General features: G+C 42.8%; 1 protein-coding gene across 3 annotated transcripts in view; it reads left to right on the forward strand.

The window, feature by feature from the left end:
* SMS (spermine synthase) overlaps positions 1-22,341 on the forward strand; it is a 54,404-nt gene that overhangs the window by 20,721 nt on the left and 11,342 nt on the right. For all 3 annotated transcript variants that reach the window (XM_031005963.3, XM_031005964.3, XM_004063908.4), the window contains exons 2-7: positions 6,026-6,146; positions 10,723-10,816; positions 11,333-11,397; positions 15,897-16,072; positions 16,796-16,950; positions 17,713-17,802. In XM_031005963.3, coding sequence (XP_030861823.1) covers positions 6,026-6,146; positions 10,723-10,816; positions 11,333-11,397; positions 15,897-16,072; positions 16,796-16,950; positions 17,713-17,802 — 701 coding nt within the window. The remainder of the gene's footprint in view (positions 1-6,025; positions 6,147-10,722; positions 10,817-11,332; positions 11,398-15,896; positions 16,073-16,795; positions 16,951-17,712; positions 17,803-22,341) is intronic.

The raw sequence follows: 22,341 nt of genomic DNA on the forward strand, positions 1-22,341 counted from the left end.
TTTTTGGTGCCAGGTTCGATTTTGATTCAGAGTGACTCCCTGGCCTAGTAAGGTTGGCTAGTACAGCTAATCTACTTTATGCACACGGGGCTGCATACCATGTGGATCAGTGATTAAATAGCAGTACAAGACCATGAGGGAAGGAAGGAACTGATGATTCTGGGTTCTATATAGGAACCCTACAAAGTAGTGTTTCTACTTTATGAGGAAGTTAGGTCTGTAAGTGAAAAGTCCTGGCCAGCGAGTTTGGTTGGGGTAGGCTCTGGTGGGAGGCTTGGGGGAGCCTGTTACCGGGAATGTTAAGTGGCTGGTGATGTAACCATCGATGAGAGTAGGGAAGTAACAAGCCTGATTTTGATCCAAGACTTGTGATTGGAACAGTGCTGGAGGCAGGAGGGTGAAGCTTAGGCCTTGATTCTTTTTTTTCCCTTCCTGTCTTCCCTTCCCTTCCCTTTAGTAGTGGTGTATTTAATTTGGACCAGTTTATTCATTTTAAGTTGTTGTTGAACAAACACACAAAGTAGGCAGTGGGCTGGAAATGGGGACATTGCGTTGTTCAGTAGACAAAGGACACGTTTTGCCTTGGGAGAGGTCACTGTGTTTCTGAGCGCTTTGGAAGGCTGACTGATCTACTAGTTACAATATGTTGTTCTTGCCTGGCCATTGAAGTGAATTTTCTGAGAACTTCTGCCAAAGAAGAACATTTCATTGGCCTAATTTGGATGACTATGTCTCCTTCAAAGTAGTGTGATGAGCTCTGTTAGCATTTGAATCTGTCTTCACATTTTCTTCTGATTTGTGGACACTTACGACCTTGCTATCCTGTGTTCTCAAGTTTGGGTATATTCTGACCTCAGGCTCGTTTTCACCTGTGTATAGAGCAGCTAGTAGTTCTCAAGGGATTGTATTGCCCCTCTCCTGCCCTTGGGGCAGTTGGGGTGTGGGGTCTTTTATTGACAAGCAAGGGCATTCCTGACATTTAGTGGGTATGGCTGGGTTACCAAAGTCCTGTGAAAGACAGGGCAGCCTTTCTTACCACGTTGTTAACCTTACCCCTGATATCAAGGAACCCTGATAGAGCAAGTCTGATTTGTTTGGTCATTTTACAAGTTCCATACTAGACAGGCATAAAGGCTGAAATTTGGAATAATTACAAAGCATTTTCTGGGGCATGTGACAGGTTACCCGTGGCTTCAGTTAGTAAAGAGTTCTAACTTTTTTCAGCCCCTCTGTTGAGCATTTTCTATAACTTTTTGGTGAGTTGAGTATAACTGGTATGGAAATGGTAGGGGGTTTCTTTTCCTTTTTTTGTGTTGGGTGATTTGGATTAGTGGTTCTCAACTGTGGCTGGACATTGGAATTTCCCAGGGAGCTTTTGAAAATACTCATGCCTGGGGCCCACCCCCACATTTCTACTTAATTGGCCTAATGTGTGGCATTGGAATTTTTAAAAACTCCTCAGGTGATTATTATTACTTATTTTTTTGAAATAGGGTCTCACTGTTGCCCAGGCTGAAGTGAGGTGGCACAATCATGGGTCACTGCAGCCTTCACCTCCCAGGCTAAGGTGTTCCTCCCATCTCAGCCTCCTGGGTAGCTGGGACTATAGGGGCATGCCACTATGTCCGGCTAATTTTTGTATTTTTGGTAGAGACAGATTTTACCACGTTGCCCAGGCTGGTCTCGAACTCCTGGGCTCAAGCTATCCTCCTGCCTTGACCTCCTCAAGTGTTGGGATTACAGGCGTGAAACACCATGCCTGGCCTCCCTGGGTGAATGATAATGCACAGCTAGGATTGTAAACCACTGGTCTAGATGTTTTTGAACCTCTGCAAAGATACAGTAATAAAGGATGATGAATTCAGCCAAATAAAATAATTTTTTATTTGCCACCAAACATTTATTGAGCACCTGGGATCAAGATGACTAAGTGAGCCACCTCATGCTTTTGCTTTGTTTTCACTTTAAAAGCCCTGATTTGGAAAGAGATACTACTGCGGAGTTTTCAGCTCTAGCTTCCCTTCCTGGAGTGTCTTCCCCAAGGGCTGGGTGACAGGGAGGCCCCAAATCAGGAGGAAGGTGTGGATGAAGGGAGATGAATGGTGGGCAAAATGGTGGTGTCCCCATAAGGCCCTGCAGACACCTTCCTGGCAGGGCTAGCATACTCAGATGCCCACAGGGACCAGGCGGCCGCACAAATGAATAGGGCTTGTGGGTAAATGAGCTTCCAGAAACACGTTCAGCTTTGGCCTGTTTTTACTGAACTTGGCGGGTAAGCCTATAGTGTGGGAACAAGTAATACTTCAAATCGGATTTCTTGTGTAGTTTTTCCTTCAGTTTGAAACCTGGCCGGAGGACTTTCTTTAGCCCACACGGTGCCTTTCTGTTAACTGTGCCAGTTAGAAAAAGGGGATGGCCACTACGCTGGGCTTGGCCAGCAGTCAAAGCCTTTGCATAGATCAGACAAAGATACCCCCTTTCCTTGGCCTAAGGGATGAGGTTCACCCCAGCTCAGCCACCCAGGCCAGGGTCCTCATTCACTGCACAGCCTGGTCAATTACACGCAGGGTGGCCTTGTCTAGATTGTTCGTTCACCAGCATGGGGGTTCGGGTTCTGTTTTGTAATGTGCCAGCAGAACCATCTTGAGGCCATTTACCAGGAGTGATGATTTGTTTTATATGCTTTCAAAACAGAAAACATCTGTTCTAGCCAAAGAGGGATTGCTTAATTTCAGAATGGCTCTTCAGATTCAGGGAAAGTTCTCCCTGGCTCAGTACACTCAAGCCACCTCCACAGTGGGCTGCCCAACCACACTTCAGTGACAAACACAAACTGAACAAGGTTAGTTTATCTTACCAAGTTTGAAATCAGATTTTTTTTTTTTTTTTTTTTTTTTTTGTGAAGTAGAATTCAGTCTTAAATGTTACAGTTCTGGGGATATAATTCAGGCCTTCGCTTTTAATTTCCTGAAACCAATTTCAGAATAGCAAAGCAAGCTAGATTATTTTCTGCCAAACGACTTTCCCAAAGGCACAGTTTTGCTAGGAACAAATGAGAGCTTAAGGATTCATTGGGCCACCACTGCTCGGTGTTTATAGATGCTTGTGCTGCTGTGGGAGTGTGACATGGATTCTGCGCTGGTAGTTTCTCCCTGATGTGGGACTTTTTCTTGGAGGCTCTTTCATTTTGGCCATCTGTAGGGCTTGACCACCCTGACATCCAGCCCTACCCAAGTCCTTGCAAGTTTCAGCTGCATCCTCACTTTGGCTAGCCAGACCCCTGCATTCTGAGGGGGAGGAAACCACTTCTTTGGGGGTGAACACCTGTTGGTGACTTTTGGAAGGGGTTCCTCTAGTTCTTAGGGCTGTCTGAAGTCCCTTTGCTTTTTCTCTTCTTCCTATCTCAATTGCTGATACCCCATGGGTCTCAGGGCTGTGGCCCATTTATTTCTACCTATACCTGTTTGGGGATTTAGGGTTACACTCTGTCATCTAGTTTTGTTCCAGATGTTGTCCATGAGTTTTGGCTGGGCTATCAACTGCTCTGCTTGACAATTCTGAATATTAAATTATGTTTTCACTGCCACTTTTAGTATTCTGTTTGCTATTGTTAAAGTTGAAAACGAATTTTGGGCAGGTGTATTAGCTTGCTAGGGTTGCTGTAACAAAGTACTACAAATTGGATAGTTTACAATGGCAGAGATGTATTCTCTCACAGTTCTGGAGGCCAGAAGTTCCAGATCAAAACGCGACAGGTCCATGCTTCCCCAGAAGGCCCTAGGGGAGAATCCATCCTTGCCTCTTCAGCTTCTGGTGCGCTTCTAGCTGTCCTGGGCTTGGCGTGTTGCTCTTAATCACTCCAATCTCTGCCTCTGTCTTATGTCACCTGCCCCCTTTTCTCCCTGTATCTTCTCTTCTGTCTCTTATAAGGGCACTTGTCATTGGGTTTAGGGTCTGGGTACCTGGATAATCCAGATGCTTTTATCTCAAGATCCTTAACTTAATTACATCTACAAAGACCATTTTCCAAAGAAAGTCACATCCCCAGGTTCTGGAGATTAAGATGTGGATATATCTTTTTGGTGCCACCATTATACCCACTACAGTGGGAGAGGGTGAAATCTTCTGATTTTTAAATGGCAACTGATTTACACTTTTAAAAAGTCTGTGCAGGGACTGGGTGCGGTGGTCCACGCCTGTAATCCCAGCACTTCGGGAGGCTGAGGCAGGTGGATTGCTTGAGCTCAGGAGTTTGAGACCAGCCTGGGCAATATGGTGAAACCCCATCGCTACCAAAAATGTACAAAAATTAGTTGGACATGGGCCGGGCGTGGCGGATCACAAGGTCAGGAGATTGAGACCATCTTGGCTAACACAGTGAAACCCCATCTCTACTACAAATACAAAAAAAAAAAAAAAAAAAAGCCGGGCGTGGTGGCGGGCACCTGTAGTCCCAGCTACTTGGGAGGCTGAGGCAGGAGAACGGTGTGAACCTGGAAGGCGGAGCTTGCAGTGAGCCAAGATCACACCACTGCACTCCAGCCTGGGCTACACAGCCAGACTCTGTCTCAAAAAAAATAAAATAAAATAATAAATAAATAAAAAAACAAATAAATAAAAATTAGTTGGGCATGGTGGTTCGCACCTGTAGTCCCAGCTACTTGGGAGGCTGAAGCAAGAGGATCACTTAAGCCCAGGAAGCAGAGGTTGCAGTGAGCCGAGATTGCGCCAATGCACTTCAACCTGGGCGACAGAGGGAGATCCTGTCTCAAAAAATAAAATAAGTCTGTGCAGGCCAGAATAAGTCATATCTGTCCACTTTGGCCTCTAAACTTCCCGTTTGTAGCCTTCATTCAGTGACCTTGGGAACACAGTTCTAAGTCACTAGAGATAGACTCTTTATGCATAGTGAAAAAATCCTTAACTTCCCAGTTCTAGTTTTGGCACTACTTACTTTATGGCAGAAATTCTCATGTAATTTTCTTGGCAAATCACACTGCAATCAGCTGTGACTCTTTGTTTTTTTCTTTTACCTCTGTTCAGGTCACAGAGATGTTTCATTTTGATATTTACCAGGCTGTTTTTCCCCTCACAGGAGCCAGCCTTCAGAGGGCTGGTGGGAAAGTAAAGAGTAATTCCTCTTGTCATATCTTGGTTCTTTGTTTTACATTTATTAGGGAATGCCTGCTTTGTAGATAGAACTAGAGAAGAAAAAATTGCATTTACCCCTTATTCTGAGTATTGTAATGTTGGATGTTCTTGAAGATCCTGGCTTCAAGTGAACCTGCGGAGGTTAATGTACTTTACCTGGGAACACTGATTGCACTTTTGGGAGTAGGACACTGGGCAGGATGGGAGACAGGAGGATTGGCTTCTGCGACCATGGGGGTGGGGTGGGGAGACCGACAAGCCAGCAGGTTGTCCCATATGGAATCGTTGTCCAGTTTCTACCATTTAGAGCTATGTTAGTGAGGATTACTGTTGGATATTTTTTTCCAGTTATAAAAGCAGCACATCCTTTTTGTAAAACATGGGGAAAAAAAAGCTTGTCATTTATATTACTCATCAGCAGTGGACAGGTATCCCCTTTCTAGTACCATGTGTCCTCATTAATTTATTTAACCGGAAGTGGAATCTCATTTGTTGTACTTGAATTTATTTGCATTTCTTTAATTTCTGCTTAGGGTGAATATTTTGTTATGCTGTCTCTAGGCTGAATATGTCTACATCCTTGGCGCAGCTATTTGTGGTCGGCTTTTGTGTTCTTACCATCGTGTAATCTGGTGGTCTGCGTTGCCTTTCCTTGCAGGGTGGAGAATGTTTATCGCTCATGTCATGACAAGGGATAAATGACACTGACAACTTTGTTCAGGTTTTTTTATTTTTATTTTTATTTATTTATTTATTTATTTATTTATTTAATTAATTTATTTATTTTTAAGCTCAGTCCTCAAACTGTGCCTCATTGGCCTGCCTTCTGAACGTTTCTTTCTGACCATCTTGCCTTCTTCCCCTTGTTCTCCAGCTGATGGTGAGACCATTCTAAAAGGCCTCCAGTCCATTTTCCAGGAGCAGGGGATGGCGGAGTCGGTGCACACCTGGCAGGACCATGGCTATTTAGCAACCTACACAAACAAGAACGGCAGGTGAGCAGTCTCCAGTGCTGTTCTTCATATCTGGTCACTTATGAGCAGAGAGGGTGACAGAGTGGAGGATGGGGGTGGCATCCGGCATTTTTTTTTCTCCTTTGACATCTTTTAGGATGGGAATGGAACTTGGTGCTTCTCAACCATAGCTGCACATCAGAATCTCCTGGTAGCGTTACTGACCACAGGTTCTTAAGCTCTCATGTATATAGAGATTGACAGGAGGCCAAACATGTTTCCCAGACAAGTTTTTTGTTAAGACTGATGCCCAGAGTGGGCATAAGGGAGGCAGCCCAGGAAAAGTTTTGTGGCTTACTCCCCCAAGGGCAGCTGCAGGTGATGTTTTGAAGGGAGTGACGTGAATAGTTCATGAGGTAGATGAGTGTCATTACAGGTACGCACCCAGGGAGTGGTGTGCCGACTCAGTGAGGCCTCCTGCTGATGTATACACCCTGAAGTGGCTGGTGAGCCCCGCTCTTGGCGGGGACTTTAGCGTAATAGTAAGACGGGCAGGATCGCTCACTGGGCTCATGCAAGCGGTAGGTCAACTCCCTGGAGTAAAAAGTTTATGGTAGAACTCAGCCTCTTAAGTCCCTGGAGTAAGACTTACCATAGGAAGCTGCTTATCTTAGTGTTTTCCAGGTCTCTGGTCAGCAGAGATGATATCGGAGGGGCTGGGGTCCAGATGGATGGGTTGGTTGGGGTGCCCACCACCTGTGGGGACCCACTAATTTGCAGCAGAGGCCCGTAGGGGGCATGCCGAGGCCTTCTCGCTGCAGGATGCTGAGCTGCAGATGCCCTTGCTCAGCTCGAAGTAGGGTGGGTGCAGGCTGAGGTTGCCTGCTCTAGGATGGCTAGCAGCAGTGCTGCAGGGCCCCAGGGGCAGCCCGCACAGAGCCTCAAGCAGCGCTTTGCCATCTTCCTGGCTCCTAGAGCCTGGTGTTTCTGTAAGTAAGTGTGTTATTATGGTTGGGGGAAGCCCAGGTCCCTTCTCTACTCTGTTTCTGGAGAGCTTTCACGAAACACTCGTGCATTTCCCCCAGAAATTGAGGTCACAGGGCCTGGACATCTGGATTTCTCCAAAGCCCCAGTGGTTCTATGTGGCCGGGACCAAGAACCCCTGGTGGCATAAGCAGTTTGAAAAGGCAGGCAATGATCTCCTGGGCCCCTACCCTAAGAGTTCTTGAAGCAATAAGTGGATCTGCGGCAGGGCCCAGATTCCATTTCCAGGAAGCTCCCGGGGGATGCTGATGCTGCTGGACAGCTGACCACACTTGGAGTAGCACTGTTATGACTGATTATCAGCTACTGCAGACCATGGTAAAATGCAGAAGAAAACCTAAACTAAGAAATGACTGATAACAAGAAACCAGTCCGTTGAGCTCTTGGTATTTCCTTAAATCTTGGTTTGTATTATATCTGGACTGGCTTAGTATGTAAAACTACTAATTAAGATTCTTAGTAATTTGCACTATTAATTTAGAAATGTAATAGGGCACAGTATATACTGCTCAGGTGATGAGTGCACCAAAATCTCACGAATCAGCACTAAAGAATTTACTCATGTAACCAAACACCACCCGTTCCCCAATAATCTATGGAAATAAAAATTAAAATAAATAAAAATGTGAACTCCAGGATGGGGTGTTTTCGATGGCTTTTATTCTGTTACCTCAGTGGGTACCCAGTACTGGAATTCCACGTGGCTTCCTTAATGTCCCACTTTTTCTCTCTTTGTTTCTCTATTAAAGGAAAAAGTAGCCACCTCCATGATATTCCAGAGACCTAGAGATGAGGGAAACCTGTACTTTTTGAGCTCACTGCCCCTTCCACTATTCTCTCTATAAGTCTCCGTGGCCCACCCCTGTGGCATTAATTGGTGTTCTCTATGCTGATACCTCTCAAAGGCATCCTAACCCCTTCTTCCCCAAGCCCAGGCTTGTATTTCTAACTGTGTAGCAAACCTCCCTGTGTGTTTAGTAGATACCTCAAATGTATCTAAGATGATGATTTCTTCCTCATATGAACACCACCACCAAACCCTCCTCTCCCCTGTGTCCTTTTCTTCCCTGCTGTGACCCAGTTGATGGATGGTCTCTTGGAAGCAGAGGCTGTAGCTGTCCTAGAGCCCTCTGGCTCCTGCAGGATTACACTGAGCCCCTCCCTGTACCTGCCGCCTCTCACTGTTTTTACTGTGGTCCATCTTTTGGGGACTACAGCAAATTGGAACTCATCATCCACCGCCTCCGGTGGCAGGCTCCTCAGCCAGCACCAGGTGAAAAGTTGCACTTCTTATCTCCTAAAGGCCTTTGCAGCTGGGCCCTGCCTACCTCTGTATGACAGTTATTGAAGTTTCTACCATAGGCACCAATTCCAGTTGTACAGGAGACTTAGAATTCTTCCCAGAAGGGGTTTTTGAGTGACAAGAGCTGTTTGGAAACTGCTTTGAAAAGCAATAAACAAAAACAAAAACCCCAAATGAACTGCTTAGGGTTTTTGTTGTTGTTGTTGTTGTTTTTGAGACCGAATCTTGCTCTGTTGTCCAGGCTGGAGTGCAGTGGCACAATCTTGGCTTACTGCAACCTCTGCCTCCTGGGTTCACACAGTTCTCCCACCTCAGCCTTCCAAGTGGCTGGAATTACAGGCACTCACCACCACATCCAGATAATTTTGCGTTTTTAGTAGAGACGTGGTTTCACCACGTTGCCCAGGCTGGTCTCGAACTCCTGGCTCAAGCCACCCACCTGCCTCGGCCTCCCAAAGTGTTGGGATTACAGGCATGAGCCACCGCGCCTGGCCAGCTTAGTTTTTAAGAGTTTTCTACCTGGTCTCCTTCCTCTCTCACTTGGTCAACTGGTACCCACCCCGAGGTGCCTGTCCTGAAACCTCACCTCTTCTACCCATGCATGGGCTTGGGGAAGGGACCTGAGCCACCTTTATTCAGGTTCTCTATTCCCTGCCCCCGGACCCCAGGCACACTTTCCCCCCTCTATTTCTGGTTTTATCCCTAGTAGCACCTTAATCCTTGACACTGCCTTCTAGCGTTCTCTGTGTTCATGCTAGAACCACCCAAGTGGATAAAGGGGACCTTACTTCTCTATTGTTCCTTCCCCCTCTCCTCTCTGCTGCTGGTGAAGGAGGGAAAGGAAAGATGATCCTCTCATTCTGGTGTAGAAGAGTTTGTGGACTCTGGGGAAGAACTTGATTTTTGAGGTCACTTAAGGGCTGAAGGTGAAAAATTAACTAGTTTTGTTTTATTTTAAATTTTTTATAGAGACAGGGTCTCACTCTGTCGCCCAGGCTGGAGTGCAGTGGTGCGATCATGGCTCACTTTGGCCTTGACCTCCCGGGCTTAAGGAATCCTCCTGCCTCATCCTCCCAAGTAGCTGGGACTACAGGCGTGTGCCACCATGCTTAGCTTATTATTTTTAGTTTGTTTTTTTTTTTTTATCCAAGCACACTGTATTCTCTGAACAGAATTGATCTTCTAATTTAGTATTTTTCAAACATTTCTTTACCTATAATTTATAGTAGGAGGTAATCATAACCCTGGAAATAACACATCTGTGTAAATGCAAAACAAATACATGCATAGGCCGGGCATGGTGGCTCACGCTTGTAATCTCAACACTTTGGGAGGCTGAGGCAGGTGGATCACCTGAGGTCAGGAGTTCAAGACCCACCTGGCCAACATGGTGAAACCCCGTCTCTACTAAAAATACAAAATTAGCCAGGTGTGGTGGGACATGCCTGTGGTCCCAGCTACTCGGGAGGCTGAGACAGGAGAATCGCTTGAACCCAGGAAGTGGAGGCTGCAGTGAGCCGAGATCATGTCACTGCACTCCAGCCTGGGCAAGACAGTGAGACTCCATCTCAGAAAAAAAAAAAACCATGCATATAACTAAAACAAAAGTTTCATCAAATACATCTTGGTGCATGTGATACACTCAAATATGTTTATTTCATTAAAAAAGAAAAAGGGCTGGTCAGAAAATTTTCTGTAAAGGTTGCTGTCACATTTTAAAAAATCTTTAAAAATGTAAACCATTCTTACTTAGCTTGCAGGCTTTACAAAAACATACTGTGGGATGGATTAGGTTTGCAGGCAGTTGGCCTGGATTTTCCAGAGTGCCTACTAAATTAATTTACCTACCACCAGCCTGCAGTTAGGAAAAAATGGCTCTGGTTTGAACTCTGAATGTTAACTGAGAAAAACCAGTTTACCCTTCTCCACACTCCCTTCCTCTTAAGGCAGTAGTTACTAAACCTGGCAAAATTACCTAGAGAACCTTTTTAAAAACTAGATTCACAGGACTGCTACTGAATCACTTTCTGGGCCCAAGAACCAGTTTTGAAAACCTTAATATTTGGTAATGCCCTCTAAACCTTCCACAAATGATTGGTAGTTTCTCCCCGCAAGACGCAGCCCTAGTAAGAAAGCAAAAAGCTTAACTGTATACTTTTAGGGAAATAAAGAGCAGTGGTCTTTTAATTGGGTGACATCTCTCTCTCTCTCTCTTTTTTTTTTAATGCCCCGATATAATTCTTAAGCTTAAAATTATATTTTCCTTTGTAGCTTTGCCAATTTGAGAATTTACCCACATGGATTGGTGTTGCTGGACCTTCAGAGTTATGATGGTGATGCGCAAGGCAAAGAAGAGATCGACAGTGTCGGTTTTTCACTTTCATTTACTCAGTGTTTAAGGGTCATAGTATCTGCTTAGCTTAGTGTTAAAATAATGTTCTCTTCATTGCTTACTTTCCAGTTAATTTTAAACTTTCCTCCCTCCACATAAGTGATTTGAGAATAGAAGTAGTTGTTTAGTTGTTTTTAGGAACCTGGGTGTCAGCATTCCCTTTTAACTGCCTTAGTATGAGTAATATTATTTTCCACTGGAGGGAATAGAAAACCTTTAACCAGGATTTTATAGCTGCAGTACCCTTTAGCCTTCCTCTTCCATGTTATTTTGTTGCTAACTTACGGTAAGGTTAGGTCAGCAACATGAAGGGATAGTTGGTATGGGAGAGTGGAATTGGGCCAGGCGTCTACAGGCTGCTAGAGGGTAGGAGGAGGGACAGGTCAATCTTGCACAGCTCTGTCAACATGGCCTCAGTCGTTGGGTCTGTAATTTAGTTCTTCCATGCAGCTTATTCTACAAGCCCATTGATTTTTCTTTTAATTGTAGATTTTGAACAAAGTAGAAGAAAGAATGAAAGAACTGAGTCAGGACAGTACTGGGCGGGTGAAACGGTAAGTCCACTCTTGAATGTCCTTTTATATTTCATCGATTGAAACAGTTATAGTTGGCTGGGCGCGGTAGCTCACACTTGTAATCCCAGCAATTTAGGAGGCCGAGGCAGGCGGATCACTTGAAGTCAGGAGTTTGAGACCAGCCTGGCCAACGTGGCAAAACACCGTCTCTACTAAAAATACAAAAATTAGCTGGGCGTGGTAGTGCATGCCTGTAATTCCAGCTACTTGAAAGGCTGACGCATGTGAATGGCCTGAACCGAGGAGGCAGGAGGCAGAGGTTGCAGTGAGCCGAGATCGCACCGCTGCACTCCTGCCTGGGTGACACAATAAGACTGTCTCAAAAAAAAAAAAAAAAAAAAAAAAAGTCAGAATGGCGGTGTGGTCCCCAGTAGTGTCTGCTTAAGATGTGGAAAAGATCAAACTCAGCACCTCCTTCTGGCAACATGGTGAACTGAACTGCTGGGCCCCTCACACCAAAGCAAGACAGTGTATGAACATTCATGTGCATGGATGCACACACAGAAATGCTAGGTAAAATGAAACTAAGGCAGAAAGGGGATATGGACCAACTCCAAGGAGTTGGAACTGCCTGAAGTGGAGACCCAGGTAGAGCTGCTACCTCATCACAGGGAGCTAGAAAACTCCTGACTTCAGTTCGAGACCAGCCTGACCAACATGGGTGAAACCCCGTCTCTACTAAAAATAGAAAAAGTAGCCAGGCGTGGTGGTACGTGCTTGTAATCCTAGCTTCTCAGGAGGCTGAGGCAGGAGAATCGCTTGAACCCGGGAAGCGGAGGTTGCAGTGAGCTGAGATCGCACCACTGCACTCCATCCTGGGCAACAGAGTGAAACTCGCCTCAAAACAAAACAAAACAAATACCTGACTTCAACCTTTCCAGGAAAGAGAGAAGGTCACTTTTTCTCCTTCAGGCTCTAGGCCCCAGAGTAAAGTTAAGCAATTTTAAGAGACTTCCGACAGGATGGGGTGATAAGAAAATTTGCCTCAAGGCTTTCAAAGAAGAAGACTTTCCAAGATACTAAGAATTGATAGGCCACCAACTTTAAGCTGCCATAGGCAGGTTATTTTAAAGTGATCATGAGGAAAATGAAGCTCTCCCTATCCAGTGGGATGGGCATTAGCCCCACATGGCTATTTAAAGTTAATTAAAATACACAATTCAGTTCCTTAGTCACAATAGCTAGTGGTTAGTGTCTGCCATGTGGGACAGTACAACTACGGAACATTTTCATCATCCAAATTTCTATCGGACCCTGCCGAAGTGTTTGCCAGTGGTGTCAGATTTTAAAAGAATGCAATTTGGACATCGTGGGAAGGAACTAGTGTCTGGTACATCATGGGAATTAAGAAGTGCTTTGGATACACAGCATGCAAATGCAGGACAATTTACTCTTGCCCTGCCTTGGTGGATCCTCATCAGGCCTTAAGGCATAGAAGGCCTGTCCCTTGCTCATAGAATTAACCTCAGTTGCAGAGACCAACACAGAGGGACTTCCTCATTGCTGAGCAACGGAAATACAGGTTTCTCCAGTTCATGGCACTTTCCAGAAGAAGGAATCCTTATTGGCAAGTGTTAGGATGTTTAAGTACTTAATTACTCACCATGCTAAGTTTGATCAGCCCACAAGAAAGCTCCAGAGCAGATGTAAGATAACTAGGTAATTGTTTAACCTCCTGTAGTTAAAGAGGAAAGCAGGAAACTGAAAGTGAAAAGAAGACGCCACAGTATAGAACTGTCTATTTTTTTGAGATCTGTTAGAGTGCTCAGGCTCTTTTGGAGCATCCAAGCTCAGTTTAGGGTCCCCAGCCATGTCTCTCACCCTTCACCTTCCTTTAAAAACACATCCACACCCATATACCCATACCACTTTTTGGACATTTCATCTTTTCCTGTTTGCAGGGTTTTCCTTATCTGCACTCATTTGCAATGAACAGGTTCCCCACTGTCAGAAAGGGTCTTAACTTTATGATAATGAATTGGTCCACATCAAAATGTGGTCTGATTTTTATCAGTTGCCTCTAGGAGTGAGTAAACAGAATACATTTATGGGCCCAGCATTCATGAGAAGTCTGGTTCTTTTCCTTTTTTGGTATAGGAGTTTTCTAAGAGTGGAGTTAAGCTTTAGATCTTCAAAATACCTTGCTTATGTGTGTCACAGTTTTTATTATCTTTTCATGAAATAAGGTTGACGACAGCTAGAAATTGGGTATACCTTGTTGTAAACCCTTTGTTACTGGCCTCAAAAGGACAAGGATTGCTATCTTTTTTTTTTTTTTTTTAAATCTGGAGAATAAAGATCAGAGGTTAAATGTTAGAGATTAAATCATTAACAAATAACCCAGTAACATTATCTGAAATTATTCCCCTTTGATAAGTTAAGTCTGAATTTTCGACTAAGAAGCTATGGGATGTACTTGAATTTATTTTTGTTTTCTACTTTCAAGTGAAAAGGAACAAGAAAACAAGGTCACATAAATTAACTTTGATTTTAAAAGGTTCTTGCAATTTACACAGTATACCTAAGGCCTGGGCTATAATCTACCTGAATTGGTGTAGTCCAGTTTCATTTTTCAGCAGTGAAGGTTGAAACGAGTTTGGTAGGGTGCTGTATAGTACCTCCTGGTAGCCCGTTATAGGGCTACCAGCGAGATGCCCTTTAATGCTAGGTTGAGCACTTCATCAGGGTAATGGCATTTACATCCTGTTAAGATCCTTCTTTCTTTGCTAGTCTTTAAAAAAACCATAGAGTTACAATGTAGGAAAGAGTTCTTCACCTTAGCCAAGGCACTATTGACACAATTGAGAACAGGCACTGTTTATTTTCAGTGGGTTTGTCTGTAGTGCAGTAATTGCCGATAGGTGGCTGGCTGTCAAGGAGAGGGTAGTCTTCCTCCCCTGGAAGTGAGTGACTTTGTCGTTCATCCAGTGCCGTGGGTGGCTCACTCTCACCTCACTCCCCACCATCAGCCGGGGGTGGAAGAGGCTTCCTCCAAGTCCTGTTCGCCTGCTCTCTAGCAGTTGTCCTGATTGGTGCTTCACATTTTACAATTTACAAGAAAAACCCTCTAGAATGCCTCACATTCTGAAAGCTGAATTTGTTCACGTGGAAGGTGAAGAAGTGGTTAAATGAAGAGTTGTCAGGATGACATGAATTTGTGGGAGTTTGCCTTTTCAATCTCAGTGTTCTTTATAGATGTTAGTATTCCCTCATAGAAAGCCTCGTTAACTTGTAACAGGTTTAGACTGTACTCTTGGAAGCTGGTGAGCAGGGAAGGGAAAGAGACTCATAAGAGTAAGTCAGGCCGCATATCCCAGCATTTTACATGTCTACAGCTGTACATCATGGCGTTTTAATGTTAAACACTACTGTGTTTGAGAACACATGACTCACACGCAGTTGTGTTACGTATGCAGTGAGCTCTCCTTTTCTTTGTGTTTGGTTTAGACTTGCCAAGCCCCTTTTCCAGGTCTTTTTTTTCCTGTCATTTAGTGTCCTCTGCTGGTACCTTCTAGTACATTCATCCTGTGAAAAATACCGGGTATTTACAAAAGAATGAATGAAAAAATCATCATTTTACAGCCTCTGTAGTAGTAACTGGTTCAGGCCAGAATCTTCTGCATGCTAAAACCACTGGTAAAGGTTTGTTGGAGGATGAGGACTTTTACCTAGTTTCAGAGGACCACCCCACAGCCTGCTTAGTAATTTCAGAGGGTGAAAAGGTACCTTTGCAAATGGAGAGAGCCCATGAATACCACTTTAACCAAGTGATCACAGACTTAGCATCACCAATAATAGGACAGATACACATCTTGTGTTCCCGATGTGATGCCTGTGTAATATATGTCAACCTGATTCTAACCATGAAGAGTGAGAGATTACCAGGTAAACCCACGAGTCATTTTTCAGCAGAATAGCTGGTCTGTACTTGGAGATATCAGTGTCATGAAACATACCAGTAAAAAAAAAATTCTACGTTACATGAGGATAAAAAAGAAAAAAAAATAGGGAAATGCAGTGTATGAGCCTTTATTCAAGAGCAGAACATCTATAAAGGACATAACTGGCATATAACTGGGGACACTTGAAGATGGACTCTGTACTAGATAACCATATCATACCCATGTGAACTGGTATAAATGTGGTAATGTCCATGTAGTTATGTAGATAGTCTTAAGAGACAGATGCTGCTGGAGCATTTGAAATATGAAGTGTGCAGTGGCCATCTTCTCCTTCAGCTTTTTGTTAGAGAAAATCTAAAGCATGACAGGATTTTTTAAAAAGTGAACTGTGTACAATAGTTGTCAACATTTGGTGGTGGCCCTGATTATATAAAACTAAAAGCCCAAGCTTTGGATTCGTTTTGTGCTTGTCAAAAGTCGGCAGTCATGTGGCTTTCTTTTGCACACTCTTCATCCTAGGTCCACTTGTAAGGCAGTGTTCTAGTAAGGTACATTTCTGTCTTTCTCTTTTTCCAGATTACCACCCATAGTGCGAGGAGGAGCCATCGACAGATATTGGCCCACCGCCGATGGGCGCCTGGTTGAATATGACATAGATGAAGTGGTATATGACGAAGATTCACCTTATCAAAATATAAAAATTCTACACTCGAAGCAGTTTGGAAATATTCTCATCCTTAGTGGGGATGTTAGTAAGTATTCCATCCCTGCCCCGATGACGTAACAAAGTGGTGATGTGTTGAATGATGGTGTTTTCCTGACAATTACTACTGTTGTGGATTTGTTTGAGTTTGTTTTTGACACTGCTGGTTTTTGAGATGCACATTTATGTCATATTAACCTGTGGATTGTCTGGGCTTTCACATAAACTTTGTCTTGACATTGCTTCCTTAGTGATGAGTATTTGGATTGTATTTCAAAAGAAAATGCATATGCATATTAAAAAAAAAAAACCTTTTTGTTACAGAACAATTCAAACCTAAGTAGACAAACTAGTGTGATGAACCCACATGTACTTACCATCCAGTGTGAACAATTACCAACTCCTAGCCAGTCTTATTTTACCTAAACCCCAGTCCACTTTGTCCCTCTCATATTATTTTGAAGCAGCTCACAGACATCATATTATTTCATTTGTAAAGATGTAATTGCTTTTAGTTATTCGGTATATTGACACATTTTTAAGGCTGGATTTTCTTCCCACTGACTAATGTCCATTTGTATTAGGTGTCAGATGATCAGGGTTGATGAAAAAGTCCTCAATGGAAAAAAAGCTTGCAAATTGTTCACAGTTTTAAAAAATTGAAAATGAAAAATTTACATTTTGGTCTAGATCCCAGCTCTTCAGTGTGGTGGGGCCAGGTGGTTTGTGGGTTAAGGTAGACTCACCATTTGGATCTGTTTCTCCTCCCTAGATTTGGCAGAGAGTGATTTGGCATATACCCGGGCCATCATGGGCAGTGGCAAAGAAGATTACACTGGCAAAGATGTACTCATTCTGGGAGGTGGAGACGGAGGCATATTGTGTGAAATAGTCAAACTAAAACCAAAGATGGTCACTATGGTAGAGATATCCTTTGTTGTATAAGAGAACAAGTTCAGTGGGCTTCTTTTGTTTCCTTCCTTTAGTGTCTCACAACTCAAATTAATGTTACCACAGACTAGAGGCAAATGTGTTACCTAGACTGCCTTGAACAGACAATTTAGTAACAGTACCCTTTTATGTGGCCATCAACAAAGAAATAATCAGCTGGGCGCAGTGGCTCATGCCTGTAATCCTAGCACTTTGGGAGGCCGAGGCGGGTGGATCACCTGAGGTCAGGAGTTCAAGACCAGCCTGATCAACATGGCAAAACCCTATCTCTACTAAAATTACAAAAATTAGCCAGGCATGGTGGCGGGCACCTGTAATCCCAGCTACTCGGGAGGCTGAGACAGGAGAATTGCTTGAACCCTAGGTGGCAGAGGTTGCAGTAAGCCAAGATTGCGCCACTTCACTCCAGCCTGGGTGACAGTAAGACTCTGTCTCAAAAACAAACAAATAATCTACCTAGTTGAGGATTAAAGAGCAAAGGACTTTGGTACTGTGTCTGCTGCCCAGCAGTTTCCAAAATGGCTTCTCTAAAGCCATCTCATGAGGAGAAAAGAAGATTAAGTTCCTTTTGAGTGTCCTTAGTGTGAAAATAAAGTCACTGCCTCATTCATCATTTTGTTAAATTTGTGATACCCAAGTTAGTATTATAAAACCTTTGTTTGTCTTAACCCTTTCTTTAAAGTATTACTATTTCAGAATTCTTTGATATACCCAAATTCTCCTTAACCTGTTGCGGACATTGACCAAATGGTGATTGATGGGTGTAAGAAATACATGCGAAAAACGTGTGGCGATGTCTTAGACAATCTTAAAGGAGACTGCTATCAGGTAATTGTTTTCTGGATAATGTAGTTTTAAGTGAACTAATAATATAAGTTATTGATCAGAATTGTGCCTTATTAAGACAGCTTTTAGTATAGTTGGTTGAGAAGATAAATACATCATCTGTCTCTTCATATGAGTTATATGTATATTTGTATTTAGGGTGCACACGTACCAATGATGGGAAAGCACCAACTCCAGATTCTCTGAATTAAATACAATTAATTCTTTTTTTTTAAATTATACTTTCAGTTCTAGGGTACATGTGCAGAATGTACAGGTTTGTTACATAGGTATACACGTGCCATGGTGGTTTGCTGCACCTATCAACCCGTCATCTAGGTTTTAAGCCCTGCGTGCATTAGGTATTTCTCCTAATGCTATCCTTCCCCTAGCCCCCTACCCCCAATCGGCCCCGGTGTGTGATGTTCCCCTCCCTGTGTCCATGTGTTCTCATTGTTCAGCTCACACTTATGAGTGAGAACATGCGGTGTTTGGTTTTCTGTTCTTGTGTTAGTTTGCTGAGAATGATGGTTTCCAGCTTCATCCATGTCCCTGCAGAGGACATGAACTCATTCTTTTTTGTGGCTGCATAGTATTCCATGGCATATATGTGCCACATTTTCTTTATCCAGCCTATCCTTAATGGGCATTTGGGTTGGTTCCAAGTCTTTGCTATTGTGAATAGTGCCGCAATAAATATACGTGTGCATGTGTCTTTATAGTAGAAGGATTTATAATCCTTTGTATGTACACCCGGTAATGTGATCGCTGGGTCAAATGGTATTTCTAGTCCTAGATCCTTGAGGAATCGCTACGCTGTCTTCTACAATGGTTGAACTAATATACACTCCCACCAACAGTATAAAAGTGTTCCTATTTCTCCACATCCTCTCCAGCATCTGTTGCTTCCTGACTTTTTAATGATCGCCATTCTAACTCCAGCCTGGGCTGCAGAGCGAGAATGTCTCAAAAAAAAAAAAAAAAAACTTAATAAAAAAAAAACCTTAATAATAATAATAATAAAAAAGAAATCTTAGTAGTAAAAATCAAGTAGTACACAAAGCTAAAGATTGCTTTTACATATGTACAAAATTTCCAAGTAAAATAATAAGCTAAATCTGGCAACTTAAGTCTATATTATGCTCAAGTAGGATTTAGTTAGAAGTGTAAAGATTTGAATTTTAAGAAATCTGTCAACTTAATTCGTTAGGTGAATAATTTAAAGGAGGAAAATAACAGATGACAAAGAACTTGAGAATATTTAGCAGTCATTTTAAATAAAAACTAATGCATGTAAAATTAGCCAGGTATGGCGGCGTGTGCCTGTAATTCCATCTACATGGAAGGCTGAGGCAGGAGAATCACTTGAACGCGGAAGGTGGAGGTTGCAGTGAGCTGGGATTGCACCACTGCACTCCAGCCTGGGCAACAGAGGGAGACTGTCTCCAAAAAAAAAAAAAAAAAAAAAATATATATATATATATATATATATATATCTATCTCCATCTAACAAATCTGTACATGTACTTCCTGAATCTAAAATAAAAGTTAAATTATAAATTACTTGAATAAAATAAAATTGCAATAGAGATGAAACTACCTGAACGTTAATAGGAACTTAGGTTGTGGTAAATAGGAAAATAGAAAATATAATAGATAGCAAAAGCCATTTCCACTGAAAATAGGAAGAAGATGAGGATGCCTATTATCTTTTTCAACATTATTTTTTGAGGTAGCTGAGATAGTAAAGTAGATGAAAACAGTATAAATCTAATTATTTGTGGATGATGTGAATACTAGAAAATCCAGGAAACTTACATAGGAAATTATTTGAATTAATGAGAATTTGATAAAGTGATTGGATAAAGCCAGCCTAGATTTTTTCTCTATACTAAATGCTAACTCATTTAAATAGGATTTCCTTCCCACCCATTTCCTTTCAAAGTAATCAAGTGTTAAATTCCTAGGAATATATTTAACAAGAATGGTATTGTGAGACTGGTATGAATTATGTTAAGATCGTATTGAAAGACATCAAAGTCTGAATATGTGGAGAGGCATGCTGTATTTCTTGTATTGAAAGAACAGGCCGGGCTTGGTGGCTCACCTGTAATCCCAGCACTTTGGGAGGCCGAGGTGGGTGGATCACTTGAAGTCAGGAGTTGGAGAACAGCCTGGTCAACATGGTGAAATCCCGTCTCTACTAAAAATACAAAAATTAGCCAGACGTGGTGGTGGGTGCTTATAATCCAGCTACTCTGGAGGCTGAGGCAGGAGAATTGCTTGAACCCGGGAGGTGGAGGTTGCAGTGAGCCAAGATTGCACCACTGCACTCCAGCCTGGGTGGCAGAGCAAGACTCCGTCTCAAAAAAAGGAACAATGTCTATTCTTCCCAATTTATTATGAGTAATCCCAAGGAGGGGGGAGGGGTTTAAAAGTAGACCAACTGATTTTGAAGTTGATTTGTAAAAATAAGTATCTAAGAATACCCAAGAAAACTTGAAAAAAGAATCATAGTGTGAAGCGAAATATGTCCTATTTGTTGTTAATGTACTATAAGGCACGATAATCAAATAGGAAGTATGAAAGGAATACACAAGGACCTAGGAATGTCAAAGGAACTTGAGCAGGTCTGAGTATGTATTCCTACACACTGCTAATATGGTCTAAGATACATTTCAGTTGACTTGGGAAAAGGTTTAGTTGAGTTAATGTGTGATGCCGGTATAAGAAGTTATCCATCTGCATGAGAACCAAGTTAGCTAACAATAGAAATAGGAATTTTGGTGACTTAGGCTCTAAATGTAAAAACTAATACATTTAAGACAATTTAGAGTACTTAACCTTGGAGTTCAGAAATCTCTTAAAGATAGGACACTCAAACTGTTAATGGTATTATAATGTTGTCATTACCAAGCCAAAAGTCAGACTAGAAGAAAGACTAGTAACAAGCATGACAGGGAATTGATCCCTTGAATAATGCAGAGTCCCTACAACTTAGAAATGAGGTTAGCTAAATTTAAAAAGGTATAGAGGATATTTACTGGTACTTCTCAGAATAAGTCAAATAACCTGTAAAAAGTACCACAAGACAGGCTGGGTGCGGTGGTTCACGCCTGTAATCCCAGCACTTTGGGAGGCTGAGGTGGGCGGATCACGAGGTCAGGAGATCGAGACCATCCTGGCTAACATAGTGAAACCCCGTCTCCACTAAAAAAATACAAAAAAAAATTAGCTGGGCGTGGTGGCGGGCACCTGTAGTCTCAGCTACTCGGGAGGCTGAGGCAGGAGAATGGCGTGAACCCGGGAGGCAGAGCTTGCAGTGAGCCCAGATCGCATCACTGCACTCCAGCCTGGGCGACAGAGTAAGACTTGTCTCAAAAAAAAAAAAAAAAAAAAAACAAAGTACCACAAGACGGTCAACCCTGTTGGTGGCCCAGGAAGTTCTTGTGAAAACATTAGCAACAGACTTCACAAAATTTAGTAGAGGGGCAATATCCCATGCTGGGGAGGTTGTGGGGAGACAGGTGCTCATATGCATTGCTGGTTGGCGTGTGAATTGCTATCAAAACCGGAACACATGGCTTCTACCCTGTGTTTGAGCACACAGCCCACAGTTAAAAAGGTGTCACTACAAGGTTTTATTATAGCTGTGCTTGTAGTGGCCAAGGCTTGGCAATGACAACAGAAAGAATGTTTTTAGTGGAATGGTGTATTTTTTGAAATGTGTGTTATTACCTGGAGAGATGTTAGGTGAAATGTTCAAGTTCCAAATGATGTGTGGGATTCAAATTTTACAAAAGAGAACATACATTTGTGTTTGTGTGCAAGTATTTGTAAGAATCTGTGTGAATGTATGGAAAAAATATGAGCATATCAAACAGGATTAATACATGGATGGAAAGCAACGGTGGTGTTAGTACCTCCTATATTTTTCCATAGTTGGACTTGTATGATGCATTGAGGCAAGTTATAAAACAATAGGACAGAAAAGTCCCAGTTTCTTAAAATTATAACTGTGAGGCTATAAGAAGAATGATGAGAAATAACATGGGATAGGTTATCTTAGGGAATTGTGGTGAACTTTTTTTTTTTTTTTTTCTTGAGACAAGGTCTTGCTCTGTCACTCAGGCTGGGGCACAGTGGTGTGATGATCATGGCTCACTACAGCCTCGAACTCCCGGGCTCAAGCGATCCTCCCACCTCAACTTCCTGAGTAGCCGGGACTACAGGCAGATACCACTAGGCCCAGCTGATTTTTCTTTTTTTTCTAGAGACGGGGTTTCACCATGTCGCCCAGGCTGCTCTAGTACTCCTGGGCTCCAGTGTTCCGCCCACCTCAACTTCCCAAAGTACTGGGATTACAGGTGTTGGGCCACTGACCCCAGCCTGGCAAACTCTTAAACTCTTGGTTTCTGACTATTATATTTAATTTTTCTTTTACTTAATGTATTTTTTTAATTAGAAAACTAAAAGATGACAGTAACTCCTGTTTAGTTCAGGATGTTGCTTAGATCCAGATGTGTCCCCAGCGTAGAGCCT

This window comes from Gorilla gorilla, chromosome X, assembly GCF_029281585.2.
Source record: "Gorilla gorilla gorilla isolate KB3781 chromosome X, NHGRI_mGorGor1-v2.1_pri, whole genome shotgun sequence".
In the NCBI taxonomy this organism is placed as follows: Eukaryota; Metazoa; Chordata; class Mammalia; order Primates; family Hominidae; genus Gorilla; species Gorilla gorilla.